This window comes from Lagopus muta, chromosome 10 (assembly GCF_023343835.1).
Source record: "Lagopus muta isolate bLagMut1 chromosome 10, bLagMut1 primary, whole genome shotgun sequence".
In the NCBI taxonomy this organism is placed as follows: Eukaryota; Metazoa; Chordata; class Aves; order Galliformes; family Phasianidae; genus Lagopus; species Lagopus muta.
In genome coordinates this window covers 885,543-912,732 of record NC_064442.1, presented here as the reverse complement: position 1 = coordinate 912,732, position 27,190 = coordinate 885,543, and the positions used below count along the sequence as shown (strand labels likewise).

At 56.9% G+C, this 27,190-nt stretch overlaps 1 protein-coding gene across 9 annotated transcripts; it reads right to left on the bottom strand.

The window, feature by feature from the left end:
• Positions 1-6,569: 6,569 nt before the first annotated feature.
• TLE3 (TLE family member 3, transcriptional corepressor) lies at positions 6,570-26,152 on the bottom strand. Of its 9 annotated transcripts, none has more exons than XM_048956069.1 (20): positions 26,085-26,152; positions 25,902-26,002; positions 25,720-25,783; positions 24,889-24,933; positions 19,613-19,675; positions 19,383-19,487; positions 14,950-15,154; positions 14,246-14,262; positions 12,231-12,350; positions 11,957-12,007; positions 11,716-11,871; positions 11,475-11,607; positions 11,153-11,349; positions 10,449-10,525; positions 10,038-10,287; positions 9,210-9,457; positions 8,833-8,980; positions 7,891-8,041; positions 7,568-7,644; positions 6,570-7,427 (listed from the first exon to the last, which is right to left on the bottom strand). In XM_048956069.1, the coding sequence occupies exons 1-20, from the start codon at positions 26,106-26,108 to the stop codon at positions 7,320-7,322; spliced, it is 2,340 nt and encodes a 779-aa protein (XP_048812026.1). In that variant the 5' UTR covers positions 26,109-26,152; the 3' UTR covers positions 6,570-7,319. The 9 variants fall into 9 exon arrangements, with proteins under 9 accessions (XP_048812026.1, XP_048812028.1, XP_048812027.1 ...); XM_048956071.1 differs by having other exon boundaries at positions 11,168-11,349; XM_048956070.1 differs by having other exon boundaries at positions 14,950-15,151.
• Positions 26,153-27,190: the final 1,038 nt, after the last annotated feature.

The following is a 27,190-nucleotide window of genomic DNA, read 5'->3' as shown; positions in this document are numbered from 1 at the left end:
GTGCTCACAAAGGGAGGATCACAGGGATGTGTGTTGGGAGAGGAGTAGAGACAACGGTGTGTTGTGGGCAGCAGTGTGCAAAGCAGACCCAGGCAGCATGGCCAAACCCATGTTTGCTAAACCCAAAGCCTCACATCGGGCAGTAACTCCTTGAATGCACCACCGAAACCCAACGCTGCTGTTGCTTTCTGCCTGACTTGCATCAATGAGCAATGCCCACAGCGCTCTGCGTGCAGCCCATGCACTGCAGGGGAGGGAAGGCAGCCCTGCTCCTCCTTGCACCTTTCCATGTTTAATAACACACCTGCAGAGGTCAGACCCATAGCTCACATCATCCCAGCACCAGAGTGTTCCAAGGACGCATCCCCGCTGTGCTCTGCTCTAATTGGTGCCCATAAACACTGCATCCATCAGTGCTGTGAGCTCCCCCAGATAGGCTGCGCCGGGGGATAATATATTTATCTGCAAGGAAGGTATAAGGCCACAAGTCCAAAGCTACAAATCCTCACAAGTGAGTATTAATGGATTATGCCTCTGCAATCCATCGCTTGTTCTGGTTATACAACAAAAATTGGGATAATAAAACAGCTCTTAGTGTCAAAATGTAATTAAACCGCTTCGGCGTGCCTCGAGAACAGTGCAGCTGCTTTGTGCTGCCGTAAAGCGCTGTGAAACTGCAGGGCTGTTTGCTTGGGTGCCTCGCTGAGAGCTTCTGGATGTGGCAGGGGCTCACGTGGAGGGAAACTGCTCATAGATCTGCCCCAATGTGCCTGCAGTGGGAATGGGCTCCGGTGCAGCACTGAGGGATGCTCGTGAGGCGTCCATGCAGCGGGGCTGGGGACGCCCTGCCCATGGTAGGGATGCAGTCAGTGGGCAAAGGGGGGGGGGGACACAACTTGGTGGTGTTGGAGGTTTGGCCAACCTTCATGCTCCCATGATTCTAAGCCAATGGGGTGATGGCACTGTGTGGCTGCTGCAGGGCATTCAGTGCAGAATTTGGTAAAGGCCACAGCATCCTCAGGTGTGTGTGTGTGCATGTGTGTGCATATGTATGTGTGTGTGTGTGCACGTGCAGCCCAGCACACCCCAGCTTTATCACCCACCCATCTCCTCCCCCCGGCTGTTAGGGGCTTGGCTTTTATGTGTGACAATAAAAACGTTCATTGTGGCAAAACATCGGCCGGTCAAAAATGAGGCTGGTTAATTCCAGAGGATTGTTTCATCTCAGCTCAACAGTAATAATGAATCTCTTTTACAAGATGAATTGGTGAACAGCCAGCTTCCTCCAGGGCAATTCCTGTGTAGTGTTGATCCCGCTGGAATTTACCTTGGAAAGGAAAAAAAAAAGAAGAAGAAGAAAGAAAAGGTTTAAAACTATGAAATGCTCCTATTGCTAACAATGTGTTATTTAGCTCAGCCATCTACTGACTGTGTGCCGATGGGGCCAAGTCTTTTACAAAAGTGCTCACACAACACTTTTCTCCGAAGCCAGCAGCAGCCTACAAGAAATACGAGGTGCTCGCGAGCGAGTTATTATCCTCTTAGAGCCAAGAACACGATGGGCGCTCTCAGAATGCACTGAAAAATTAATGTGCTCTTGGCCTCTACCTCGGAAATGAAAAGGTCCCCACCGGAGCGCTGTGCAGTTGCTGTGCTCACTGCTCCGTGCCTGCTGAGTGTGGCTCCAACCCCCACGCTGCCTTTCCCACCACTGCCAACCAGTGCCAACCATTGCCAACCAGTCGCAATTAGTGTCAGCTAGTGCCAACCAGTGCCACTCAATGCCAACCAGTGCCAACTATTGCCAACCAGTGCCAACCATTGCCAACCAGTGCCACTCAATGCCAACCAGTACCAACCATTGCCAACCAGTTGCAATTAGTGTCAGCTAGTGCCAACCAGTGCCGCTCAATGCCAACCAGTGCCGCTCAATGCCAACCAGTGCCACTCAATGCCAACCAGTGCTGCTCAATGCCAACCAGTGCCACTCAATGCCAACCAGTGCCAACTATTGCCAACCAGTGCCACCCAATGCCAACCAGTACCAACCATTGCCAACCAGTTGCAATTAGTGTCAGCTAGTGCCAACCAGTGCCACTCAATGCCAACCAGTGCCGCTCAATGCCAACCAGTGCCACTCAGTGCCACTCAGTGCCAGCCAGTGCCGGCCAGTGCCAATTAGTGCCAACCAGTTGGCTTCCCATTGGGCCAAAGCTCTGCAGGGCTTTGTGTTGTGGTGGCGGTTTGTGTTGTTGTTGTCGTTGCCTTTTTTCATTGTTTTTCTTTCCACGAGGGATTAAAGCCAAATGAGTTTTTATCTCTTTCTGCCGTTTTCCACCGGGATTCAGTGAAGCGCCGGCGCCTGAGAACAGAAAACCGATAAACATCACAACGCAGCCACTCTGAGCGCTGCTTTATCTGTGCCATTTGAAGTGATGACACCCTTCAACCAGATAAACAAAGCAACGAGGAGGGGCATGTTGTTAGATGGAGTGTGTAACGAACAGAATACTCCCTGCCACATTACAGACAATGGTAATGCACAATCATTCATTATAACTCAATTACAGTAATTAAAACTGGTGGGATGTAGAGGCAGAACAGACGAAGGGAGTAGTGCCAACAGAATTTACACTCCGTGTCATCAGCTAGCGATAACAACAGCTGATGGTGTCCCAGAGCCTCCTCCTGCCATCTGTTCCCAGAGTCGGCAGTGGGGGATGGCGAGTGCCACAGCAATGCGGTGTGTGGGGGCACGTTGGGGTCCTGCTGGCTGCAATGTGTGCTCACCACGGGCACCCCAGCCTGTCCCCAGGGAGAGAGAAAGGGGCACCCCATCAAGAGGGCAGCACGGTGCAGATGGCACAGGCACCATCGTAGGGAGCACAGCCTGCAGTGGGCTGTTTGCACCTGGGGGGGGGGCATGGCACGGCACTGTGTGGCATGGTAGCACAGAGCACAGCTTGACATGGCACAGCATGGCATGGAACAGCCCTGGAAGGCACAATATGGCACAGTGTGGTTCATTACTGCATGAGACAGCGTAGCACGGCATGGCATGAGAAGGGCCCAGCATGGCACAGCACAGCACAGCACAGCACAGCACAGCACAGCACAGCACAGGAAAAGAGCGTGGCATGGCATGGCTCATCACAGCATGGGGTGGCACAGCACTGCACAGCATGGCATGGAACAGCCCTGAAAGGCACAGTATGGCACAGCATGACACAACTCCTCATGGCATGGGATAGCAGGCTATGATACGGCACGGTTTGTAATATGGCACCGCATGGAATGGAATGGAACAGCATGGGATGGCATGGAATGAGATAGGATGAAAGAGGATGGCGTGGTGTGGCACAGCACGGTTCATCATAGCGTGGGATGGCACTGCACGGCATTGAATAGGATGGGATAAAATGACATGGTATGGCACAGCACAGTGGAGGAAAACATGCTCGGCGTGGCACAGTTTGTCACAGCATGGGGTGGCACAGCACAGCATCACATTGCACAGGAAGGCACAACGCGGCATGGCACAACAACACAACTCATCCTGGCATGGGATAGCACAGGGTGGCACAGCTTGGAATGGGATGGAACAGCGTGGGATGGGCCAGCATGGCACGGCGTGGCACAGCTTGCCACAGAACAGCTTTGCTACACCTGCAGCAACACCCACTGCTGCCCTTCAGGGTCAACACACAGCATAGCAAGAGCCACGTTCCCATGGGGTGGCCGTTCCCAGCCACCTCCAGCCCCCCCAGGACAGGGCACACATGGGCACTCATCTGCACAGGGCTGTGACGCAGCGGGTGCCAGCCAGGGGTGCGGCTGGGCGGCAGCTGAGAGCCACCCCGCTTATTTCCTTCATTGTATTTTTGAAGGCAAGCTAACAACCTCTGCCCCAGCGCCAGGCCCTAAACACTGCAATTTGCTAATTATTGGTTACTCAAAGGGTAATTTCGCCTGACGGCTGCCCCAGAAAGCCAGGTTGGGGAGGAGGAGGAGCACCCAGACACACAGCCTGCGGGAAAAGCCGATCCCAGCAAATGCACGGAGGCTGGAGGGACCCACGGGACATGGGGCAGGGGACCAGCTCAGTGTGATGCTCTGCACGGAGCCACTCCTTGTGCATAGGAGCACTGCTCACAAAAGCAGGGAAAGCAGAGGCAACCCAAAAGGTGCTGCGTGCTGGGGCCTTGAGCATCCCACAGTGCCCACTGCACTGGCCTGGCACGTGGATCTGCCTGTAGGCAGAAGTCAGAGCAGCATCAGCAGTCAAGCACCAAAATATATAGATAAAGAGTCCTTATGAATTTATAATACTAAAAAAAAATTAGCGTGCGAGGCTGGAGATGCTTTAATTACAACATATGCACATCCAGCGCCTTGCTGATAACGCAAATGGAAATTGGAGAGGCCGCGCGTGGCTCCAGCACCTCCTCCATCAGCACTCTGGGAAGGTTGTAGTCAAACCCAATTAATTGCAAAGGGCAGCAGTGGGCTGGGATTGCTGCGAGCAGCGCTGGGTGCTGCCGGGCCGGGCAAAAGCCTCCAGCTCTGTGCGCTCCCAAATCTTACAACAAAAGATTTCTTGCAATTTTCATCTTTTAATGGTCCCCCGTGCCAGCCCCTCATTCCGCCCAGCTTCAAATCAGATTTAAATGCACTCATAACCATTTACTGCCGTACATTATCGAGAAGCCGAGCAGTTAGAGTGCAGCTCCGGCTTTTTATTTCTCCCTCGCAGCAGACTCTGTCATGTTCAATCCATCACAGGGAGAGCCCCGCAGGACGCTGCATATGTCCTGGTTCACAGGATGTGCTGGGGCTGTCGGGCACCGTGTTGGGAGGCAGAGGAACGTGCGATGTCGGCGCTGGGTGGGTTCAGAGTGCAGCGGTGGCACCGTCCCCAAGCATCACCTGGCAGTGGCACCACACCGATGTGTCACCCAACAGCAGAAGACAAAGCCCACGGTGGTGATTACATGGCGATGGCTCCAGGCTTGCTCGAGAAGGAAACAGCCAAGTTGGGGTCGCGGCTTCACTCAGCTCCCAGCAAAGCAGGCAATGCCACGCTGCGTCCTCAGGGAACGGCAGCGACCAAATCATCCAGCATGGGGACAACAGATGAGTTGACTGCTGGGGTCTGCATTCCACTGCACGGTTCGTTCTCCAGCAGAAATCCACGGGGCGGTGGGATCATCCTGCAGCACCCAGAGGCTGTGTCCTGGGGATGGGTCTGCCCAGAAGGGCCCCACACCCCACGCCCCCCATGCAGGATGGCTTCTTGCTACGCTCGTTGCTTTTACTAACAAGAAAGATGGTTTATAGACACTGTGCCTCCATTTGAGCTTCGTTACATTGACTTTTTATTCTTTTTTTTTTTCTCTCTCTCTCTCCTTTTGTACAAAAGCCAGTTGTAGTTATTAACAGCTGTACAGGTTCTGCTACATACTTTGGTGTCAAGTGGAGAGGTCCAACTCAGCGCCCCGCCGCCAGCTCTGCTACGCACAGTTCCTCAGGGGGGGTTAGAGGAAAACAAAGCACAAATGCAGGCAAAGCCTGGCCTGGAGGCACAGCCCAGGGGTGCTCCGAGCCCTTCCAGTGCCACACAGGGCAGAGGATGCTCTATAGGACTGCGAGTGCAGCCCAGCACAGCATGCAGAGCTGCAGGATAGGGCTGTGCAGTCCTTTAGCTCAGCCCGACCCCCCCTTCAAACCATTCCTCTGATGCAGTTTCAAAAAGCATTTTGCCCCTTTCCTCATTGGCTGATGAGCGCACAGATCGATCCCAGCTCCTTAATCTGGGCTCACACCGAGCAGCCACGCAGGGCAGCCACCCATCAGCCTGGGTTTCTTCCCTTGGGTTTTGCACAGAAAAAGGCAAAAAAGCTCAGAAGCACCAGGTTGAAGGGGAAAGGCCATTTCCCAGCACAGCTCCTCTCTCTGCCCCAGCACATCTCCCCAGCAGCCACAGCGGTGCCCACATCACCATCACCCTCCTCAGTCCTCCACTGGGTTACAACAGCGGGAGGGGGGAAAAAAAAAAAACAATTAAAAAATAATCCATAAAAAACGTAGTATCAAAATCCTCTTCCGTACGCTACAATACAGGGTGAGCGCTTCTGCTACACAAATACTTTTATTTCCCATTTTCTTGTTGTTTTTTTTTTTAAACCCTTTAGTACAAAATGCTGCAATGCAGGCCTGTGCGGGGATGGGTGTTGCTTCTTGGGGAACCTCCAGACCAGCAGACACGAGCCCATACAGCCACAGGACCCTGCCCAAGCCCCTTCCCCCCACCACACACAAACCCTACTTGTTAGTCAACTTTGCTTTAAAAAAACTGTATTTTAAAGGTTATCAATTCTAATTCTTTACTTTCATTTGAATACAAAACACATTAAGTTGCTATTATCTTTCGTGGCTCCCTGAGCTGAATTTTAACTATGCTTTCTTTGAAATCACTCCTCGTTGCTTTTATGTCCGAAGACCAAGAAGGGCTCGAGCGGATGATTCCCGGATCGTGGGCTTCCCCTTTTTCTTCAAACATACGAGCACAAAAAAAGGAAAAAAAAAATAAAAGAAAAATCCATATAAAAAACGTGATTGTGTCGCCGACGTCCGGCAGCAGCCAGGGATCCGGCCGAGCTGAGCACAGCCCCGACAGCGTCCGCACACACAACACCGAACAACGCACGGGGACCACAGGAGGAACGACTTCACCAGAGGACACTTTGCTCAGTCCGGTTACGCGCTGCACGTCCGGGTCGCATCCCAAATGGATGCAATGGGGAGGAGGAGGAGGAAGGGAAGGGGAGGAAAAAAAAAAAAATAATAATAATAAAAATTGCCACCACCAAAACCATCAGTGGAATACAATTACAGCAGACGAAAATACACACCTAGTGTACCGGGAGGGTCCCCCACCCTTCCCATGCTATGTACTAGTCCGGTATTTACAATTTTCACAAGTCTTAATGCGGGATGCACCAAAAGAAAAAAAAAATGTCACGTTAAAAAATAAGTCCTTTATAGTGCCACCAAAGCACAGATGGAAAGAACCAGGAAACCAAAAAAAAAAAAAAAAGATCAAAAAAATGGAAAAAAAAAATAAAAATAGCCCAAAACCCTAAAACCAAACCAAAAATTCGTTCAGGGCTTCGATGTGTGTGCCATGTTTGCAGACCTCCAAATAAATCCGTGTGGGTGCCGGGCGGGCACAGAGGTGCAGCTCCAGCCAGCGATCCCATCCCAGTGCTGCCCCGAGCGCTGCTCCAGCGCCGAGCCTGCGGCACCGCCACTGCGTCCCCTTAGTAGATGACCTCGTAGACTGTGGCCTTCTTGTCCCCAGAGCCCGTGACGATGTATTTGTCATCTGCTGAAATGTCGCAGCTTAAGACCGACGAGGATTCCTTGGACTGAAGGCAGAGGAATGGGGAGAAGAGATGGAAACAGGGAGGAAAAATGAGAGAAATAAAAAGGCAATGGATCAGTGTGGTTTCTTGATGGTGCTGTAAGAACCAGGCGGCCCCTGCGCCCCCAGCAAAGCAGCCCCTACCTGGAAGATGCTTGCCCCATAGGGCGTCCTCCATGCGTTGAGCAGGTTGTCCTTCCCCGTGCTCACAAACCATTTGCCTGCAGACGTGGGAACGGCATCAGCACCCAACACAGCCAGCAGAGCCAGGTGGCCAGACAGCTCCCTGCCCCAAGCTCACATCGCACACAGTTTGGGCATTTTTGGAGAATTGGAGCCATTGGAAAAGCAGGAGGTTTTCTGGAGGTACCCGGCCCTTTGCACACCCCTCACCCCACGTGGTTCCCACAGGCAGGCAGAGCAGCACTGCTGCACAGCAGTAACGCCGTGGCACTGCCACCACTCACCGCAGTAGGCGAACTTGAGGGAGAGGACGCAGCTCTCGTGCAGGTGCAGCTGGTACTTGTCAGGCTTGGTGTGGTGCAGCACTTCCACGTTGCTGCTCTCCATGCCCACTGCCAGCCACTCGCCCGTGGGGCAGTACCCCAGCGAAAAGATCTGGGGGCACAGAACAGGTTGGCACCTGCAAGCACGCATGGCCCCGCAGCATCCCAAGCCCTGACACCAGGATTTGACAGTGGGAGAGCCCAGCTGGGCAGGGGAGAAGAGGTGAGCGTCCACTGCCAGCTCTTCCTTCACCTCGGTGCAATTATACACAAAGCTGCACCTGGGCATGGACTCCAGCACAAACCCAGAGCCTGCAGCCCTCTGCTTGGTTTTAATGGGACAGCTGTGCCCACAGAGCTGACAGCAAGGTCAGTGAGTCTGAGAAGCAGCAGCCTGGCAGGCTGGAAAGGACGTGGCCCTGTCCTCCTAAACATCCCCTTGCCATTTCTGATGCTGAAACATGGGGAGCCAAGAGAAGGCAGCACAGCTGGCACATCCAGAATAGGAAACCTCAGGGAAGACAGCAAGGCTGACAGAGCTCCAAGTTGTGGCTGCTATGGGCTGGAAACCACAAGGACATCCAGCTTTGCGATGCCACGTGGTGCCCTATGCAAGCATTGCTTTCCTAGTAGCAGCCCAATCTTGCACCAAGCTTTGTTGAAAAAGCAACAAAAGTGGGGCTAAATCCAGAACCAGAGAGCCTTACTGCCTCAAACACTCCTGCATTGCACCCAAGGCACCTGGAACATGCACACACACAGCCAGGCAGCGGCGTGCAGGGCACCCATCCAGCAAGAAGAGCTCTATCACCACACTGAGCTCCTGCAACCTGGCCCACCGATGGACAGCCCCTCCATAAGGGCTGCACGAGGCCAGGACCTTCCTGAGGGCCCTGTGCCCACCTGGGAGGTGAAGTCGTGCTGCTGCAGCTGCCGCCCTTCCCGCAGGTCCCAGGAGCGCACGGTGTTGTCCAGTCCCCCTGTCCACAGCTTCGTACCATCGTGTGAGATGTCTATGCAGCTGGCACCGTCTGTGTGGCCTTGGAATTGCCTTCAAAGAAAAAAAGATAAAAAACAGAATAATAATTCACATCTAGAATGGCAAAACACATGGCGCACCCCACACAGGTAGCACCGGGGATGGATGCTACGAACACACTGCGCTCGGTGTTTGTCTGCTCATGGTTCTGCTCTGCTGCAGCATCACCACATGCACCAACACCCAGGTGGCCCCTCTGTGGCATTCCCCACCCCAAGCACGCTGGGAACCCCCCACTCACCTGACCAGGGTCTGGTTGTGCAGGTCCCACACGGCGATGTTGCCGTCGCTGCAGCAGGAGAAGCAGACTTTGGCGTCGGGGCTGATGGCCAATGCGTAGCAGGCGGGCGCCGAGGAGGTGAGCTCAGCCTTGATGCGGGGTGTGGGGGAGGCCAGGTCCCAAATGGTGAGCGTGCTGGCCTCCCCCCCAACGATCAGCGTGCGGCCGTCGGGAAGCAGCTTGCAGGAGCGGATGTAGTTATCCCTGTTCTGCAGCAGGAAGAGAGGTGGAGATGCTGTTAGTGCAAAGGGGGCCGGCGGAGAAAGCATGGGGATGGCTTGTGTCAAATACAGGGTGGCCAGCAGGACCAGGGAGGAACCTGGGGTTAGTCAGCCTAGAGAAGACTCAAGGGAGAGCTTACTGCTCCTTATAACAACCTCGAAGGAGGCTGCAGCGAGGCAGATTGGCCTCCTCTCTCTTCTCCCAAGCCAGAGAACAAGAGGACATGCCCTCAAGTTGCACCAGGGGAGGCTTAGTTTGGATATAAGGGAGAATTTCTTCATGACAATGGTCACAAAGGCTTAGAACTGGCTGCACAGAGAGGCAGCTGAGTCCCCATTCCTGGAGGCATTTAAACAGCACACAGACGTTGCACATAAGGGCCTGGTTTAGTGGTAGACCTGGTGGAGGTGGAACAGCCGTTCGACATGACAACATTAGGGCTTTTCCAACCCAGACAGAAGAAGGCTTGCTACAACAGCCTTACAAAGGCTCTCCATCACTCCTGGGGACCAGCAGCGACACAGCACAGCTCACACGCGCTGCAGGTCCTCCCACCCCGCGCCTTACCAGGCAGTCCAGCTGAGAGATGGGGCTCTTGCTGCCCGGCTGGCTGATGTCCCAGATCTTCACACAGCCCTTGCCACCTGTGTACACGTGCCGGGTGGGGTTGCTGATGGTGACGGCACAAACCACCTCGCCATGGCTCAGCGTGTTGATCTGCCGTGCGTGCCGGGGGATGCCGGGGCCAGCCAGGGCGTCGTGGGGAAAGGGGACTGGCTGCATCTGCCCGTCAGCGCTGACGTGAAACGAGTAAGCTCTGTCAAAGAGGAGGAAAAACACAGAGGTGAGCCCCTAAAACAGCCCTGCTGCAAACGCAGCGTGCAGCTGGCACTGAAGCCACCGTTGCTTGGCCAACCCCCAGCGGTGTGGGCAGTCCCCTCCCAGGTGAAACCCCACAGAAAACCAAGTGGTGCTTACGGCTTCCCTCCGGGGATGGATGCCAGGCTGGTGGGCAGGCCAGGGGCCCGCATGGGCGGGTGTGGGTCAAAGCCAACCTGTTGAAAGATGTGAGGACGAGATGGGCACGGCAACTGTCAGCATCCCATCCACGAGCCCCGCAACCCCACAACCCCCCATTTGTCCTCAATATTGCTGCTTAATAGCTTAAAACGATTCCCCCTCCTCCCACACACACACACACACACACACCAGAAAGGGGATGGATTTGGAAATGAAACCCCATTTTGGGCCTGCAAGAGTCAGCACCGGACTTGCTCACCCTCCCACATCACTCCCACATCCCTGGGACAGGCAGCCTGCGCCCCAGTGCAACTAAAATCCCAATCTCTGTATTAATTTCAAGCAGTTTAATTCCCATTTTGATCATTTTTTTTTTTCAATCTTGAGGTATACAAATAAGGACTTATCAGTATCAGTACTCAGGGGAAGGTGGTCATGCAGGGAGTTATGGGCAGAGCATAAGATATCCATCAACACCACGGGGCACACAGCATCCCAACAGCGTGCACCCCAACTTCTGCAACCCGCAACCTGAGCCAACCCAAACCATGGGGAGAGGAGTCCATTTCAACCCCAACACCAAGCAGTCTCTCCCCCCCCTTCCCCCCAAGCCCTCCCCGCGCCCACCGTAAGCGAGAAAAGGAGCTAAAAGTGCTACGTACAGCTCCAAAGCTCACCATTGGCGACCGGCCATAGGCAGCGGCGGCGGCGGCTGCAGCACTCATCTGCGGGGGGATGTTGTGCAGGCCAGCATAGGCACCAGGGCTGGTCAGAGAGCCGTTCATCTCGTGGTGCCCCATCATGGCAAACGGGGCTGCGTAGGAACCCGCGATGGAGATGGGTGTCCGCAGGGCTGAGGCTGTGGGAGGGTGAGGGATGCGGTCAGGGGATGTGGGTGATGGGTGCGCCACCCCGTTCATCCTATCCCCAGCACCCTGAGCGGGGTGAGGTCCCAGGAACCCCCCAGGAAGCTGTGGTACCCACCCAGAGGGTCCATGCCACTCGGCTTGCCGGGCATCGGCCTCAGCCCTGGGGTGCTGCTTGTCCCTGGGGTTGGGGCATCATTCCTCGGTGTGGGAGTGTTGGACTTGAGTCCAGGCGTTGACGATTTGTCATTCTGGATGCAGAAAAAAAAAAATCCAAAAAGAATAAAACATAAAGGATGAAGTTCAGCTGCCAGGGGGTTTCTGGAGAGCCTTGAGGCAGGGCACAGCATGGCACATACGTGGCCCAAGTCTTTAGTCTTGGAGGAAGGAGTGCTGCTGGAGGAGGCGACCGAGGCCGGGCTGTTGGGTGCATCCCCCTTCTTCAGCCCACGAGCTTTGTCCAGGCCGTTCTCAGGCGGGGAATGGGCCGGGCTGACCCGGGGGGTGGCAGGGTCCTGCAAGGCAGGAGAAAGCACTCGTACCCCAGCATCACCTGTGGGACCCCCGGAGCGGTGAAACCAAAACCACCCCTTGGCTCACCTCATTGGAGACATCAACGACGAGGTCATCGCTTTTGTCACCATCGCTGTCCTGAAAGACAGCATTAAGTTACAGCCCTGCAGAGCTGCAAGCCCTGGGGCTGCTCCCAAGGAGCTGAATCCCCCTACAGCACCCCCAGGGCACAGCGACAGCCTTGGCAAGATTTTGCCCAAAGCCAGCCTGCCCCCACCCGTGGCGCTCCCATGCTGCACTATGCAGGCACATATAGAGGCAGCTCGCAGCCCTGGGCTGTGAGGAACCCCCCATAGCTCACATATCGGCTCATGCTGTCCTTCTCCTCTGCTTTCCTCTTTTTGGAGTCGATGCTGTAGTCTGTGGAGCTCCGGTGCTTCTCGCTGGCTCTCAGACTTTCCGAGGGTGAAACTGAGTTATTCTGCAATAACAGTAAACGCATCTGAGTTGCATGCAAGAGGGAATGGGACTTCAGGGCACAGCCAACAGCTTTCTGCCCAGCACTGAGTCTTCAAAGCACCAATAGACTGCAAAACCCCAGCAGTGGAGCAAGATCCTTGGCCCAAACCACACATCCTCACTGAATGTCACCTCAAGACGGGCTGCTTATGGGCACCTGAGCCTGTTTGCTACCAAAGCAGAGAAAGGGAAGGAGCTGTTTGTTGTCGAAAAGAGAAAATCCTGCTAGGAAGCAGCAGGAAATAGAGCAGCTCCCTGGCAGCTGCTGCAACCCATGGAGGCTGCTGGTAAATACAGATGTGCCACCTACCCAACATGGTTACACCACCTGCCCCTTGAACCAATGCAGACACACCACTCATGCAACCAACACAGATGCATCCAGCACCAGACTGCAGCCCAACGGGGCTCTGCACGAGGATCTGAGCCTCAGGGAGCCTGCAGTCTTTGCAGAGCCATGACCTCCATCCCCAGTTTTTATTAGGGGAGCAAAGGGCAGAGCTGCCAGAGCTGCTTTATCTCAGCTTCAGTTAAGCCAAGCTCTGCCAAACCAAAGGGCATTCCAAACCGTTTGGAAAAGCACATCAATACACATCAATAGCCTTCTTCCTGCAGCCCAGCACTGCGGGCAGAGCTTTGTGCACCCATTGGGACACATCCAACACGCTGCCTTCCCCAGAACAGCCCCAGCATGGGGACAGAGCAAAAAATGGCAGCTGAGAGCTGTGCCAGAGCTGCAGCCCTGCAATGAGCCCCTCACAGCCACAGGGGCCACGGCCATCACCGCGTCTCATCGCAGAGCCCACAGCCCCTGCTAAGCAGCCGCCTTCCTGAGCCCCTCCGCCCGCCTTTCTTCCCCGTCTGAAAGGGAGAACTAAAGCAGTTCATGTTTCTCCTCGCTACCCAATAAGCAGCTTTGGATAACACCGGGGTCTTTCTTCTCAGGCAGTCATGCTGAAAAAACCTCGCAGCTACCAGAGAATCATGTCAAGCATTTAGAGGCATCGATCCATTCAGCCTTCTGCTGGCGCGCCGCCAAGAAACTAAATATTTTTTATTGCTCAGGCAAGGCTAGGAAAATATGAATGACTAACGCTGATTATCGCACGCATTAAAACCTCCGCGGGGAATACCCTGCGTTTCATTTTATAGATTGGGAACGCTCCCATCCTTCACAGCCCCCTCCCCACGTGGGCAGGTTAACGATGCCCAATTCCCCTCTCCTCATTCAATAGGGCTTCTCTCCCCCCCCCTGCTTTCTCAAAGCCCCCCCCCTCCTGCAATACGGGTGGGGGATATGGGCTGCATCCCCCCTCCCCCCCCTCAGCCCCACTACAAAAGAGGGAGGGCCGTGCTGGGGGCAAAGGGAAAAAATAAATTAAAGAATCCAATCAGTGCTGGAGGTGATGGCTGCCCTCGGCCGTGGTTATTTAGCTGGTTAGTTAACTGCTTGACCTTCCGAGTCCTACTTAACGTGGCATAATAGCCCCAACCAGCCCGGCAGATTAGATGACCCAAGATAATAGAAGAGTGATCAGGAATAAAATAGCTTTCTTAATCGCCGACGGATCTTTTTACCCGCGCTGACTCGGCTGCGCCCATTCACGGCGCTCACTCAGTCGCGACCTGAGCTCAGAGCAGAGCAGTGGGGGAGGTCTGACCCCACGCATCTGGCACTGGGGGGGGGACATCCCAGCATAGCCAGCGGGGGAATCTGGCCTGTTTCTCTCCTTTTTTCCCTAGGATCAGCCCCAAAGATACCCCTCGGGGCTCACACCCCTTGTTCAAAGGAGAGCTGAAACAAAACGGGCACTCAGAAGTGGAGCTGTTGGGATGGGGAGGAGGTGCTGCACTCACCGCGCTCGAGTCCCGCTCTGTTGGCAGCGGTTGGGGTCAGAGGGCACAGCCAAAGCAAAGGGAAGAGAGAAAAATCACAGTTAGAATGGGTGCTGGAGCAGGGAAGCACAGAGCCCCCGCCGCTGCCTGCTGCCTGCACCCACAGCACATCCGGGCTCTCCAGCATTTCCTCCACTCCCCCTCCCCTCCTCACCACCATTTCCCCCCTCCCCTGGTAGGACACACAGCACATGGAGGCGATGCACTGAATCACAGGGGATGGCACCGAGCTGAGGCCCTTCACCCACAAAGTCACCAACGTGGCAGTGGTGCCCACCCCCACAACTGTGGGATGTTTGCCCGTTGATACCCGGTATCCATGGGGACTGCTGGGTTATTCAGATCCGTGCAGAGGCATGCATGCCACTGGATAATTGCTACTGGCATTTTTTTCCTCCTTCTGCAGGGAGAACAGCCCGAACGCACCTGGTGCTGCAGGGGCACCATTGGGCAAAGGGGACCTTAATGGGAAGAGCCTGTATCTCCTTGTGCCAACACACAGGTGGCTTTGATGGAAACACTGAACCCACGCAGCATTTTCCCCTTCCACAAAAGGCCCGTTTAGCACTCACAAGAGAAAACAAGCTAGACTGCAACTATCAGGCGTCCATATAGAGCTGCTCGGGGTGACCCCAGCCTGGGAGCAGGCAAAACCAAGCTCTCACCTCTGTGGTCCAGGTCGTGGTGGTTCTTCTCATCCTTGACGGCCAGGTGTGCCTGGCTGCCCAACGCGCCGAGCGCCAGCAGCCCCGAACTGCTGCCGGTGACGGGTGGGATGCCAGGGGGCTGCAGGCCAGAGGGATGCGGTGGCAGCTGGACTGGGGGGCCATGGGCGGCGTGGGAGAGGTGCTGCGCCTGGAGCTGCTGCTGCTGCAATGAGAGCAGCGGTGAGCGGGGAGAGGGCACGGCCTCAGAGACAGCAGGGCTGCATCTCCAGCTGTGCTCACGCTCCGCTCGGCCGGCTGCAAGGAGAGCTGGGTTAGCAGGAGGGATTGGGGGGGGGGGGTTGGGGAACGGCCCCGCATGCCCTGCACACGTGTGTCAGTGCGGTGGTCATCCTTCACTCAAGGCAATCTGAATTGCTGTGGCAGGTTTGCACCGTTTGGCTTTTCAATGGAAATAAGCGTAAGCGTAAACGCTGCCCAGCATGTAGAAAATGGCTCTGCACAGAGCATCCAGCAGCTGACACCGCAGGCGACCCTTTCCCCAACCAGGCATCCAGGAGCCACGGGTACAACCCCATCCTCTGCAGCTGGAGGTGGGCATGGCGTGGGGAGAGGAAGGGAAAAAAGGAAGAGCATCCCTCATGCTGCTGTTTCAAGCACCAAGAAGACAAACTGAACTGGAGCCAGTGGGTCACAGGTAGCAGGCTGCCTTCGGTGCTAGTTTCCACAAGCTGAAGGCAGGAGACAGCCCTTATCCCACTGCCAGGGCTGTGCTGCACCATGTTGCCCAGGGAGCACAGGGCTCCCAACAACCCACTGCAGCGCAGTCTGGTGCAAACCACAGCAAGATACCAAAGAAACCCCACGTGCATGGTTCTATAAGGAGGAGGCAGTGTTTGCATCAAGGATATTTCCAGCACTGCTGGGGGATGCACCGCTGCATGCTCTGCAGGGCTGGGTGAGCCCAGTGCAGCCCCAAGAATGTAGCCCACAGCTCATAAAATGCAACAGGGAAATGCAAAGAATGGGGATCAGCCCGTGGGTGCCAAGAAAGGCCCATAAGGAGACTTCTGCACCTGCTGTGCCATCGCTGTGCATGGGGAAAGTTCACACCCAGCTCCTTGAGCACTGCTCTGTGCACGCTGCAAACGACCAGGACCTGCTGCAGTTCTGCATGGGACGCAGCTCTCTGGAAGGAAAGGGACTTCCTCCTGCACAGAGGCAACCTCTCAGGTCCCACCCAGCTCCTGGCTCCAGGAGCAGCCCCATAAGGCAGCGGTGCTGATGAGGATGGAGCAGGGTGTGATCCACCCACCCCTGCCCACCTCCTGCACCCTGGTGGGGGGCACTGGGGAGATCCACCCAGGACGTGACCCGGAGTCAGACAGCAGCAAGCAGTTGCAGTTTCAGGGGGAGGAAGAGATGCATGATCCGCAAACACAGCTCCTTCCAGGCAGTGCAAAGGTCTCAGCTGTGGCAGAAGCCAGATCCAGAAGGCAATTAGACATCCACAGTGCTGGTAGAGAAAAAGCATAAGCTGCTTGGTCCTCTCCAACGCAGCTTTTTATTTTTTTGGCTTCTGCTGCATGGCGCTGCTCCATCCATGGTGCAGAGGGGGGAGCATCCTCAGGACCCAATGCCCAGAGCCATCCCCAGCGCTCCCAGCACTGCCAGATTGTGCCAACATCCCAGAATCAATCCTCCCCTTCTCCGGGCAGGAGGAACAGGGCTTTCTCCAATCCCAACCTCACGGTCCTTCCACCCATTTCAGCAAGGCTGAGGCCACGGTACTTGTGCATTCCCTTGGAGAGCAGCCCTGGTGGCTTTCCAGCACTGAGATCCAACGCTTCCTCCTAGGTGGGTACAAGCAGGGACAGGCTGACCAAATCCACGGAGCAGCAGCAGCATCCCAATGGGACAGCAGGCAGATTCCATGCAGCATCAAGGCTCACAGCCCTGCTACAGCCAAACTCAGGTGGGGCACAACAAGGATGGCTCAGCCCTTTGAGCCTTTCCCTCCAACAAAGCAGAAAAACACCGGTTCTCCCTTTTTAATTAAGCTAGTGGCAAACACATCCATCCTGCGGTTTGCTGAGCTGCCTGGGATCAGCAGAGGTGTGGAAATGAGCACCAAGGCACGACGTCCTGTGATGGATCCAAAGAACACAGATAGGGCATTTTCCTCCCCTGCAGAGGCAGGAGCAGCACGGAGCTGGCGGCTCAGATCCCTCCTGGAGGACGCAGAACGGGGAAATCCTGCACAGCAGAGCAGTGGGATGCAGCAGGCCTCGGCGATGCTCCTCAGTTGAGAAGTGCCACCCTTCTCCAGCTTCCTTTCACCCCCAGAAAAGGTGGTTTTCAAACCCCGCATCAACGGGGATTTCCCAACAGCCCCCCGGGCACAGCTGCAGGAGCTCCATCACCAAAAAAGCCATCCCCAAGGCTGCAGCCCCATAGCTGGAGCTACACTGCACAGGGGTGCCTGGTGCCAGGGGTGGAGGGCTGCAAGCCCCAGCTCTGCTTGACAAAGCACCACAGGAGTCGCAGGGATGCAGGGCGATAGCAGTCCTGCTGCTTCCAGGTCGAAGCTGCTTCTTCCAGCACTGCCCCAACATAAAGGGCAGACGCAGACCAGCGCTCCGTGCTTGGACATCCCACCTGCAGCCAGCGCTCAACGTCGCCTTTAAATCTTCAGACACCACCCTGCAGCACAGTGCTGCAACGGTGCTGCAAACCCAGCGCAGGCAGGCGGCCAAATTCTGCTCCCAGAGCATCTGAGGATCAGATCCCAGCCCACACCAGGAGCCGCGATGGATGCACGGCGCGGAGACGTTCGCGCTTCCCTCCTGGGGTCTCTCGGCGTGCACCAGGCAAATATGGGTAAGATATGAAGAGGTTACGGTTGATGAGAAAGGCTGGCAAGGAGTATCTCATACGTAGAGTGTTTTTAATTGGATTATGTACATCATGCTTCATGCCTTTGTTAACCGATTTAATGGTTCACCACTTAAGTTCACCACTTGCGTTAAATTTAGTAAAGTAGTCTAATCATTTCCAGAGCTATAACCAAATCAAGGGCTCAATTTCACAGAAGCCTGAAGCAGAGGAACTGTGAGACAATGGCCTAGATGCATAAAATTAACAGTTCTTGACCTCGAAAGGGGCGAAAAAAAGGTTTGAACGATTTGATGCATTTTCTTTTTGTTGCACGCATCAATTTGGTTTTCGGCACCTGCAGCAGGGCAGCAGGGCAGACTGGCAGTACACCTGCAGCACCCCCAGCACTGGGCTCCCCATAGCCCTGCCTGGACATTCACATCACCAGGATCACGATTACACCAACAGAACCCGACTGTGTGGGACGGGATGCCCATCGCCATGCCCAGTCCCACCATGGGATGCCTGTTGCTGGGGGATGCTCTGGGCACACAGGGCCCAGCTCAGCTGCAACGCTCTCTTCCTCGCTGCCCCCAATTCCTGCCTCGTGCAGCTTTGTCAGGCAAAACGATTACATGGCTGGCTGCTTAACAACGGGGTGACACTCGTGTTAGTGCTGATCCAAGGAAGCAATTACCTTGAAAATGGGGGTCGCGAGCCCCGCTCATTTACCTTAATTGAATTCCAATATCTGCCTCTAGCTGCCTTGACTCCATGCTACGGCTTCGAGCAGTGAACCAAAGCAAAGCCTCCCACCCACAGCCACTCAGAGCACCCATTAAAATGGAATGATGCCTACAGAGCCCCTGGGTTCTGCAGGGTGCACAGAGCTGCGCTTCCACCGCAGCAGCAAGGAGCCAGGTTCTCCCTCCACAGCCACCCAACAGCGCAGGTTAAATGCTAACAGGTGAAGAAGCCTCCTTGTACAGGGAGAAAAGAAGTGCAAATCACTGCTGCAAAAAACAAATAAATGATCAGTGATTTTGAAAACAGACACCCAGTGCCAAAGAGCTCCCAAGGCGGGATGCCCACCAGGGATCTGCTATCCACAGTAAGCAGATCCAGCATGGGTGGCTTGCTGCACGGCCAAGGACACCGTTACACCACTCACAGAGATATGCAAACAGATTAGTCTTAAAACCCCTCGAGATCCACGTAACGCTCAAGTGGGTAAAGGTCAATGCATGGAACAGCTCTGCCACGCGTGCACCACATTTCACATCAACAGTACAGCAGAGGCAAACCCGGGCTGGGGGGCTGCGGGGAGTGGGAACCCGGCACAGTCCCAGCCTGGGGATGTGGATGTTTGGTGCTGGGGGCTCCCGGTGCTGCACCAGTGCTGGGGATAATTGGGGAGCGGAGCCACAGCATCGCTCAGTGCCAGATCAGGGACTGGGGGACGGTCGGATTCGGGGTGCTGCCCCTCCCTGACGCCGCCCGAGCGCAGGGTTGCCTCTGGTTATGGTAAATGATAGGAATAAAAGGGGTATACACACGGTGAGAGGCAGATTGGGAAGTCCACGTACCCCGATGATAGCATTCAACTCCGTCATTGTCACTTGCTTGGCACGTTCAACAGCCTGTGCAACTTGCTGTTGGTGCTGCAGGGACAGAGGCAGGCGTGTGGGTCAGAGCATGCGGGCACCGAGCCGGGACCCCCCCCCACCCCAAGCCCCATCACCCCTACGGGTTTTGCCCATGGGAAACGAGCCCAGGGACATCTTACCTCTTGTGACAGAAAAGGCATAATCTGTGCTAAAATGGTATTCAGCCTTTTAGCAATTTCTGTCTGAAAAAAGGGAAGAAGAAAAAGCAACGGTTAGCAGAAAGCAGCCTCCTGCAATAAGCAATCATGTGCACACCCCCCATAACCCCATCTACACCAAGGGAAACTGCAGCTCCCAAAAGAGGCAGTGAAAGCACACCTACGTGCACAGGGCAGGGGCTGCTCTTTCACTTTCTGGTGTTTTGGGTCCTTTCCTATCACAGGACCAAGCGTCCCCAGCAGCCTCACACCAGCCTGAGTTTGGGAAGGAGGACCACGAAGGTCGGGATGGACTGGCAACGTGCAGATGCTTGCTGGGCACTTGCAAAGCTCCATCCCCAGCACTGCTCCGCAAGGGACTGCTGCAGGAGAAACCCCTGCACACACAAAGCACCGAGTGCCTGGTCAGCACTGAGCCACAGCCAGAGCCACGTGGAGCCTCTGGTTTGCTCTGATCTCATCAGGATCCTTCCCCAGCCCAGACCGATGCCAGAGTTGCTTTTGCCCTCCTTACATCACCCTCCAGAAATTTAACCCGTAACCATTTACACCTGTCAGCCTGACCACACTATTTAGGAGTTTAATAATAACAGCCCCGTGCTGTCAAACTGTGGTTTCTGCAACGTCTCCATTAACCCAGAATAACATTTTCGTCTGGTTAAAAACCCAGGCATGGACTTGGGGTGAGGCAGCACCACGTGCTTCAGCCTCAGGGGTGCAACTCCTGCAGGGTCAGGGTGCCCAGACCACGGCTGAGGCCCTACAGAGAGCACCTCCAGGCAGAACCCTCTGGGGGGCAGCTCCCCCAGACCCATGGCAGTCCCCTGTCCCCACCCTGCTGCTGCTGTTAGAACATCCACTACTCCAACCCAAGCAATTCTTAAGCAGCTATAAGGGTTCAGCCCACAGCGGCAGGCAGGAGCACCATCACATGGCTGCAAACCCTTCCCATCAGCAGAGGCATGTCTCTCCCACTGCGGTGCCTCTTCCTTTAGATTTCAGAGGGGAAAACTCTAATTCTGCATTTTGGGAGGGGGGGGGAAAAAAACCAGCCAACTCAATAGCTCGACGTTGCTTTGAGGAACCAGGCAGAAGCAGGGGGATAACCATGCAGCACAGACAGCCCCAGGGCCCTGCAGCCGGCACCCAGGCAGCGCCTGTTTAGGCTTCAAAGCAGCCACAGTATTTCTGGCCACTAGCTTTGCAGAAAGCATCGCTGCTCGGGTTTCACCTGCTGCTTTTCTTAGCCCTCGAGGGGGTCAAGGGAATTTGCTGGCACTCTGCTTCGAGGCAGAGGCATCTCTGAGCTGTTCCATTTGCTCCAGGTGCATTAGCTGCAGCCGGGGCCATAATGGACCTGAATGCACAGACACAGCGTGCCCTGCACTTAGGATGCTCCCAGCACAGAATGGCTCCATCCAAAAAGGTAATGCTGCAAAACCCCTCCAAGCCCTTCAGTGCACCACAGCCCCACCAGTGCCTGCGCTGCCCGCTGTTCTGCCATAGAGACACCTTAATGGCTGCTTTGGCATCCATACATCGATCAGATCGTGTATAAACTGTGCCTCCATTAAATATTTACGCCTTCTGCTGATGCCTGGCGGGTCGGGACGCAGTGAGCTCTCAGTGCTGCACAGCTCCTCCAGCACCACAGGGAGCAGCTGCTGAGGGCTTTGTGCTGGTGAGCTCCAGAACAAACCCAACCTTTAGCCACAGCCATTTGGGTGCAAATGGCAGAACCTCACACCCAGCACGATGCAGAGGTCGGGGAGGAGGTGTTGGGTGCTCTCTGGGTACCACCAACCCACCCCCACTTCAGCAATCCATACCGAGAGCTCTCTCTGCTCTCTTGTCCCATCTTACCCCAATTTCCAGCCAAGATTTGGCGCAAAGCTTCACCTCCTGCAAAGCCACTTCCCACAGGGGATCCAAGAAGCAAGCTGGTGCTTCTGGCTAAGATACAATGCTTGCAGCCGTGGATTTCCCCATTCACACGAGATCCAATAACCTCCAAATACCCACTCTGCACACGTGAAGCCCCACTCATCTCCGTGAGACGTTTAATCAGTGGCAGAAAGGGCGGCCCTGGAGCTGGGGAGGGTTTCACCCCCAGCACTGCCCTGCGCCGGGGCCCATTCACCACTGGGCAGCTCCAACCATGAAAATTCCCCATTCCCAGCACGGGGTTGCCATGGCGACCGCAGGCACCGCATCCCGCATCCCTGCCTCGGCAGCACCGCGGCACCAAGCGCCTGCTGCACCCGCAGCCGTGGGGGAGAGCAGGGACCGAACCCAGGGAGGGGGCAGGGCGGGGGCACTCAGCAGGATGCTCCAAGGACCTACGCAGGCTGGGACGCACGAGGCAGCCCCAGGCAAGGGCGAGGAGTCGGACCCGAAATCCCGACTAATCCCCATCCCATCCCTGCCAGGGCTGCGCCTCGCTGCAGGGAGCGCGGCCGGCTGGCACAACAGAGCGCACATGGATGCCGGCTGTAAATCAAGCACCGACCCCCATGCCCTGAGGGCAGAGAGCGGGCAGGCGCCGGCTGCAGGCACGGTGCTAAATAGCTGTGCCCCTCCGCCCCTCTCCCCTCCCCCAAACCTGGGCAGGGCACAGGGAGGTGAAATAACGCCGGAGGGCACAGGGAGCGGGGCTGAGAGGAGCTGCCCAAAGGTCCGAGTGGAAACGGGACGCCCCAAGGAGCGAGCCACCCCCAGTGCCATCTGAGAAAGGATTTTGGGGTCGCGTCAGACCAAATCTCAACCAACTCCAGCATCAGGTGGGACAACAGCAGAGCCACGAGGCTGGGCGCATGGCACAGCTGGCCCGGCCCTTTTCGCCTTGGAGGCGGCACCGGAGTGCTCTTTAAAAGCGCGATTTCGGTTTTCCAGCGCCATCCCAAACCCCAGCACAACAGGACGGACAGCACCTCACATCCCACCGCGGCTCCCAGGCAAAAGAACCACCACCCACCAACGCTCCTGGGGGAGCCCGGCGTCACCCTCACCCCAAACCCACCCAGCTCCTCACGAAGACGCCCTGCCCCACACACCGCCCCAAACCCGCACAGGGCAGAAGGCCGGGCTCAGCCCCACCTCCCGCACGGCACCAGCAGCGTCTGTTGAAGCCGGGAGATTGTCTCCGTAAGCACATGGAAATCAGGCCCTTGAGCAGCGTGGTTCTCACTCCGGCACACAATTATGGGCACTTTCAGCTGTCTACCACTATTTCAAGTGCTCTCTCCAACCGGGCTGTCAATGGCATGTTGAAAGCTATTTGTGGCTGCTATCGTTATTAGCAAAGTGGAGAGCGGCGCTGATGAGAATTAAATTCGGGGAGGGGGCGCGGAGGGCAGAGCCCCCCCAACACGGCGGCCCGCCCTACCAGCTCCATCCGCTGCTCCCAGCGCAGGGTGCACGGGGCTCTTGGAATATTCCATAGGAGAAAGCAAAGGGGAAGCGTGGCTCAGGGATGCTCCGAAGCATCGAGGGCTCAGCCTCAAAACACAGCACTCCAACACCCTGCCAGCAGGTCCCCTTCCCAGCACACGCTTCTCTCGAGGAAGCACTGCACCCTCTGATCGCAGAGCTCCGGAACGAGGGGTCCCCCGGGGGGGCATCGAGGAACCCAAACGGAGCTCTGCCGCTCAAAGCAGAGCCCCCCAGCAGCGCCGCACCGCCGTCACTTCCCGACTATTCCCCACATACGGAGTTGCTTATGGAAGTCCCGTTATTATTACTTTTTTTTTTTTCTTTCTTTCTCCTTCCTTCGAAAGACACGAAACGGAGCAGAAAGGAAAAAGAAAAAAAAGCCACCACCGCAGCCGGGGCGAGGACGAAGCGCTTAATATTCAGCGCCGAAGAGATAATCTGTTATATAAGCCCCCAGCCAGACAATCCCCTTTTGCTTAAAGATGAAGTATCCATCAATGTTTGTCTCGAGCAGATGTAATCACACGCAGTCAAGTCTGGAGGGCAGGACACCGCATGAATAATTCAGGCACTTCAGTCTACTTGATTGTGTGCAGATAAACACAAGTCAACCGCTAAGCGGGTCAGCCGGGGCTGGGGGCAGCGCAGCCAGGGGGCTGCTGGGGGTCCCTGCAAAGGGAGGGGAGAGCGGGGGTGCTCTGGTGCTGAGCCCCCAGCCCCACTTTGCCACTGGGTTCCCCCCGGCACCATTAGGGCGCACAGTGATGCCGCAGCACGGAGCGCAGCGGAGCAGCCCAACCCGGCCATGCAACCCCCCCCACCCCAATCAGCTCTCGCATGCAATCAACCCCCGGTGCAAAACATCCGGGAAATAACAACCGCTTCCAGCGCTGCCATCGGCAGAAAAGCTCCGTGCTTCCCCGCCTTATTTCGTGCTCTATTTCAACACCTCCGTGCGCTCGCACAGGGCGAAGCCAAGACAGCCAGGAGAGAGCAAGCAACCCGAGACAGAGCACGGCAGGGGCTGGGCGCGCACCTGCTGGGATCAGCCGCAGGGAAGGCAATATTTAATAAAGAACAAACACCAAATACATTAATTAATCAACAAAAAGCAACCCTGAGCCAACGCCACCCGAGCGGCGGTCGCGGCCGTTGCCCTTTTGCAGCAGGGAACACAGCCGTGCACAGCTCAGCTTTTGCCAACGCTGCTCCGGTGCTACTGCCGAGCAGAGCGCTGCCGAGCTGCACTGCTGCCGTGCCTGCACTGCTGCCCAGCCCTGCTCTGAGTGCATCACCAGAACCGCGTCCGCCCGCCAGCGGCAGCGCCGGTAATCGGCTCTCATTGCAATAATAACTTTATTCCTTTAAGTTTCACCATCGTGTGCCCACGGCCCCGAGGCTCTTTAGCTGTAATCTTATCAAGGCGGCACACCGCACCCCGCGCCGCTTTCCCTATGGGGCAAACGCTACGGCGAGGAGAACCCCAAATCCACCGACGCAGCACCAAACATCGCTCGGTTTCCTCGGCACCGAGCGATGCACCGCCTTTGGTGCGCCCTGCAGCTCAGAGCAGGGCTGCAACCTCGGAGCAGCAGCCCCGGGATGAGCACGCAGAGCCCCGGCTGCACGCATCTCCTCTGCACGAGGTCGCTTCCCCGCAACGCTCCTTGCAAAACGCAGCCTTGTTTCCCAATGCACGCGGATCCCACCGCCCCAAACCTCGCACGGCTGCCGACCCACTGCTGCCATCAGGGCCCGTTCTGTCACTTATAAGCAGCCCAAGCAGCCCCCCCACCGGCGCTCACCTGTTTGTGCATCTCGATGTTCAGCCCGTAGGACATTTCGTAGTACTGGCAGGAGGGGAAAAGAAAGGGAAAACAACAAAGGCGGCATGAATTGGGACTGCCCGAACATCAGGGGCCGTTTGCACGGGGTTGGAGCCGCATGCAACCGGGAGGGGGGAGGGGGGGGTCGGCCCCCTGCTCCCAAGAAACAAAGTGGGGCCGGGGGGAGGATCGAGGCGCTGTGGGGAGAGCCAATTACTGCAGGTCCTGAGTGGCTGCGGGGGCAGACAATTGCTGGAGGGTCCCAATTGCTCGGGGGGGTTCCCCGTATCGCTTAGTAGGGGAGAGGTGCCAGAGTTGCTGGGGGTCCCAACCTTTTCAGGGGGTCCCATTGCTAAAGGGGGGTCCCCGAGTTGCTGGGGGGGGGTGGGAAAGGGGAGCAACTGCTTAGAGGAAGGGGTTCCAATTGCTAAGGGAGTGTCCCAACCGTTTGAAGGCGGGGAGTCCCCAAATCGTTCTGAAACGGAGTGGGGGGGGGGGGGTGTCCCTAAATGGCTCCGAGGATGAGACGGGGGGGGTGGGCAGGGGTGTCCCCAACAGGACGACAGCCACAGCTTTGCGCTTTTCCGGGGGGAGGATCCCCTCAGAGCCCCCCCCCCCCCCCCCCCAAGAGGAAGGCACTGCTGGGGGGGGGAGAGGAACACAACGAGGCATTCCGGTCCCGGTGCCAACACCCCCTTCCCCCCATCGCGTACCCCCCCCCCCAGGCGCTCCCACCGGCCCCATCCCCACTCCCACCTCCTCGGCCGTGTCTCCCCCCCCTCTCCCCCCCCCCCCCCCCCCCCCGCTTACCATCACGTAATGGCGCTGCATCTCGGTCTTCTCGTTGGCCAGCTTGTCGTACTCCACTTTCAGGCTGCGAAACGCAGAGCGATGAGAGGCTGTGAGAGGGGGGGGGCGGGGGGGGAAGGTCCAAGCCCCGATGTCGTCGTCCCCCCCCCGAATATTTTCTCGTGTGTCCCCCCCCGCTGTACCTGTGGTACTGCGCCTGCAGGAACTGAAACTCGTCCTTGATCCGATCGCACGATTCGGCCACGGTGAATTTGAAGCCCGGTTGGCCCGGCTGGTGGGGGGCCTGGGGGGGGGCACAGCGCTCAGCGGGGGGGTACAAGGGAGGGGCAGGGGGAGAACGGGGGGAGGGGGGGGCTGGGACTCACCGGGTGCCGACCCTGCGGGTACATGGCCGGGGGGGGCCGGCGGCGGAACAAAGAGCGGAGGGGGGAAGGGGGGGGTCCGGGGAGGGGGGGGGGGGAAGAGGACGGCGCGTCGCCCCCCCCCCGCCCACCCGGAAGGAGTTCGGGACGGGAGGAGCGGAGACGGCGGGGGGGGGGGGGGAAGAGGGAGGGGGGGGAAGAAAGAAAGGAATAAAAAAAAATAACAGAAACCACAGAAAGGAGGGAAAAGGAAAAGGAAGAAGTGAGGATAACAAAAGGAGAGGAATGAAAGGGCGGGCGGCGGAAATTCCGAGGAGTGAAAAACGAGAGAAACAAAATAAAAAAAAAATAAAAAAAAAATAAAAAAAAATCCGCCCGAAAAGGAAAAAAGCCGATTAAAAAAAAAATTAATAATAAAAAAAAAACCAAACCCGAAAGATACAAAGGAAAATAATTAAAAAAGAAAAACCCGAATAATTAAGTTAAAAAAAAAATAAGCGAAAAATAAATGACAAAGCCAAGAGCCGCCCGCGCCCGACCCGCGCTCCCGGCGGCGCCGCTCCCAACAACGCTACGGCGCCGCGGCCGCTCCCAACAAAGCGCTGCGCGCTGCCCCGCGCCGGGGGGGGCTCCCGAAGCTCCCGAGGCTCCCGAATGCGGAGCGCGGCGCAGGGGGGGGGCGGCCGCGTCCATGCGCCGCGGCCCCGGCGGCCGCCCCCGGTTCAGGCGCGTCCCGGAGGAGCTGCGCGGGGCATGGCGGGGCGCTGCGCGGCTCCGTGCGCTGCCGGGTGCGGGGCCGAGCGGCGGTGCGGCGCGCGCTGCTCTCCGCGGCTCCGTCACGCGGCGCCCCGCGCACTGTGCGCCCGGAGCACGCGGCCCCGCGCCGCCGCCACAGCGCTCCGCGCCCCCCCCCCCCATCCCCCCGCCCTCCCCCGAAAGCGGGCGGAGCTACGCGCGGCCCCGCCGCTCCGGTCCAATGGTGGCCCGCCGGACCCACGTGGGGCGCGCGCGGATTGGGCGCCCGTTGCGGCGACGTCACAATGGCGGCTTGTGTCTGGGAGCGCGGGATGCGCCGCCCGTGCGCCGCGCGCCGCCGTCGCGCCCGTCGG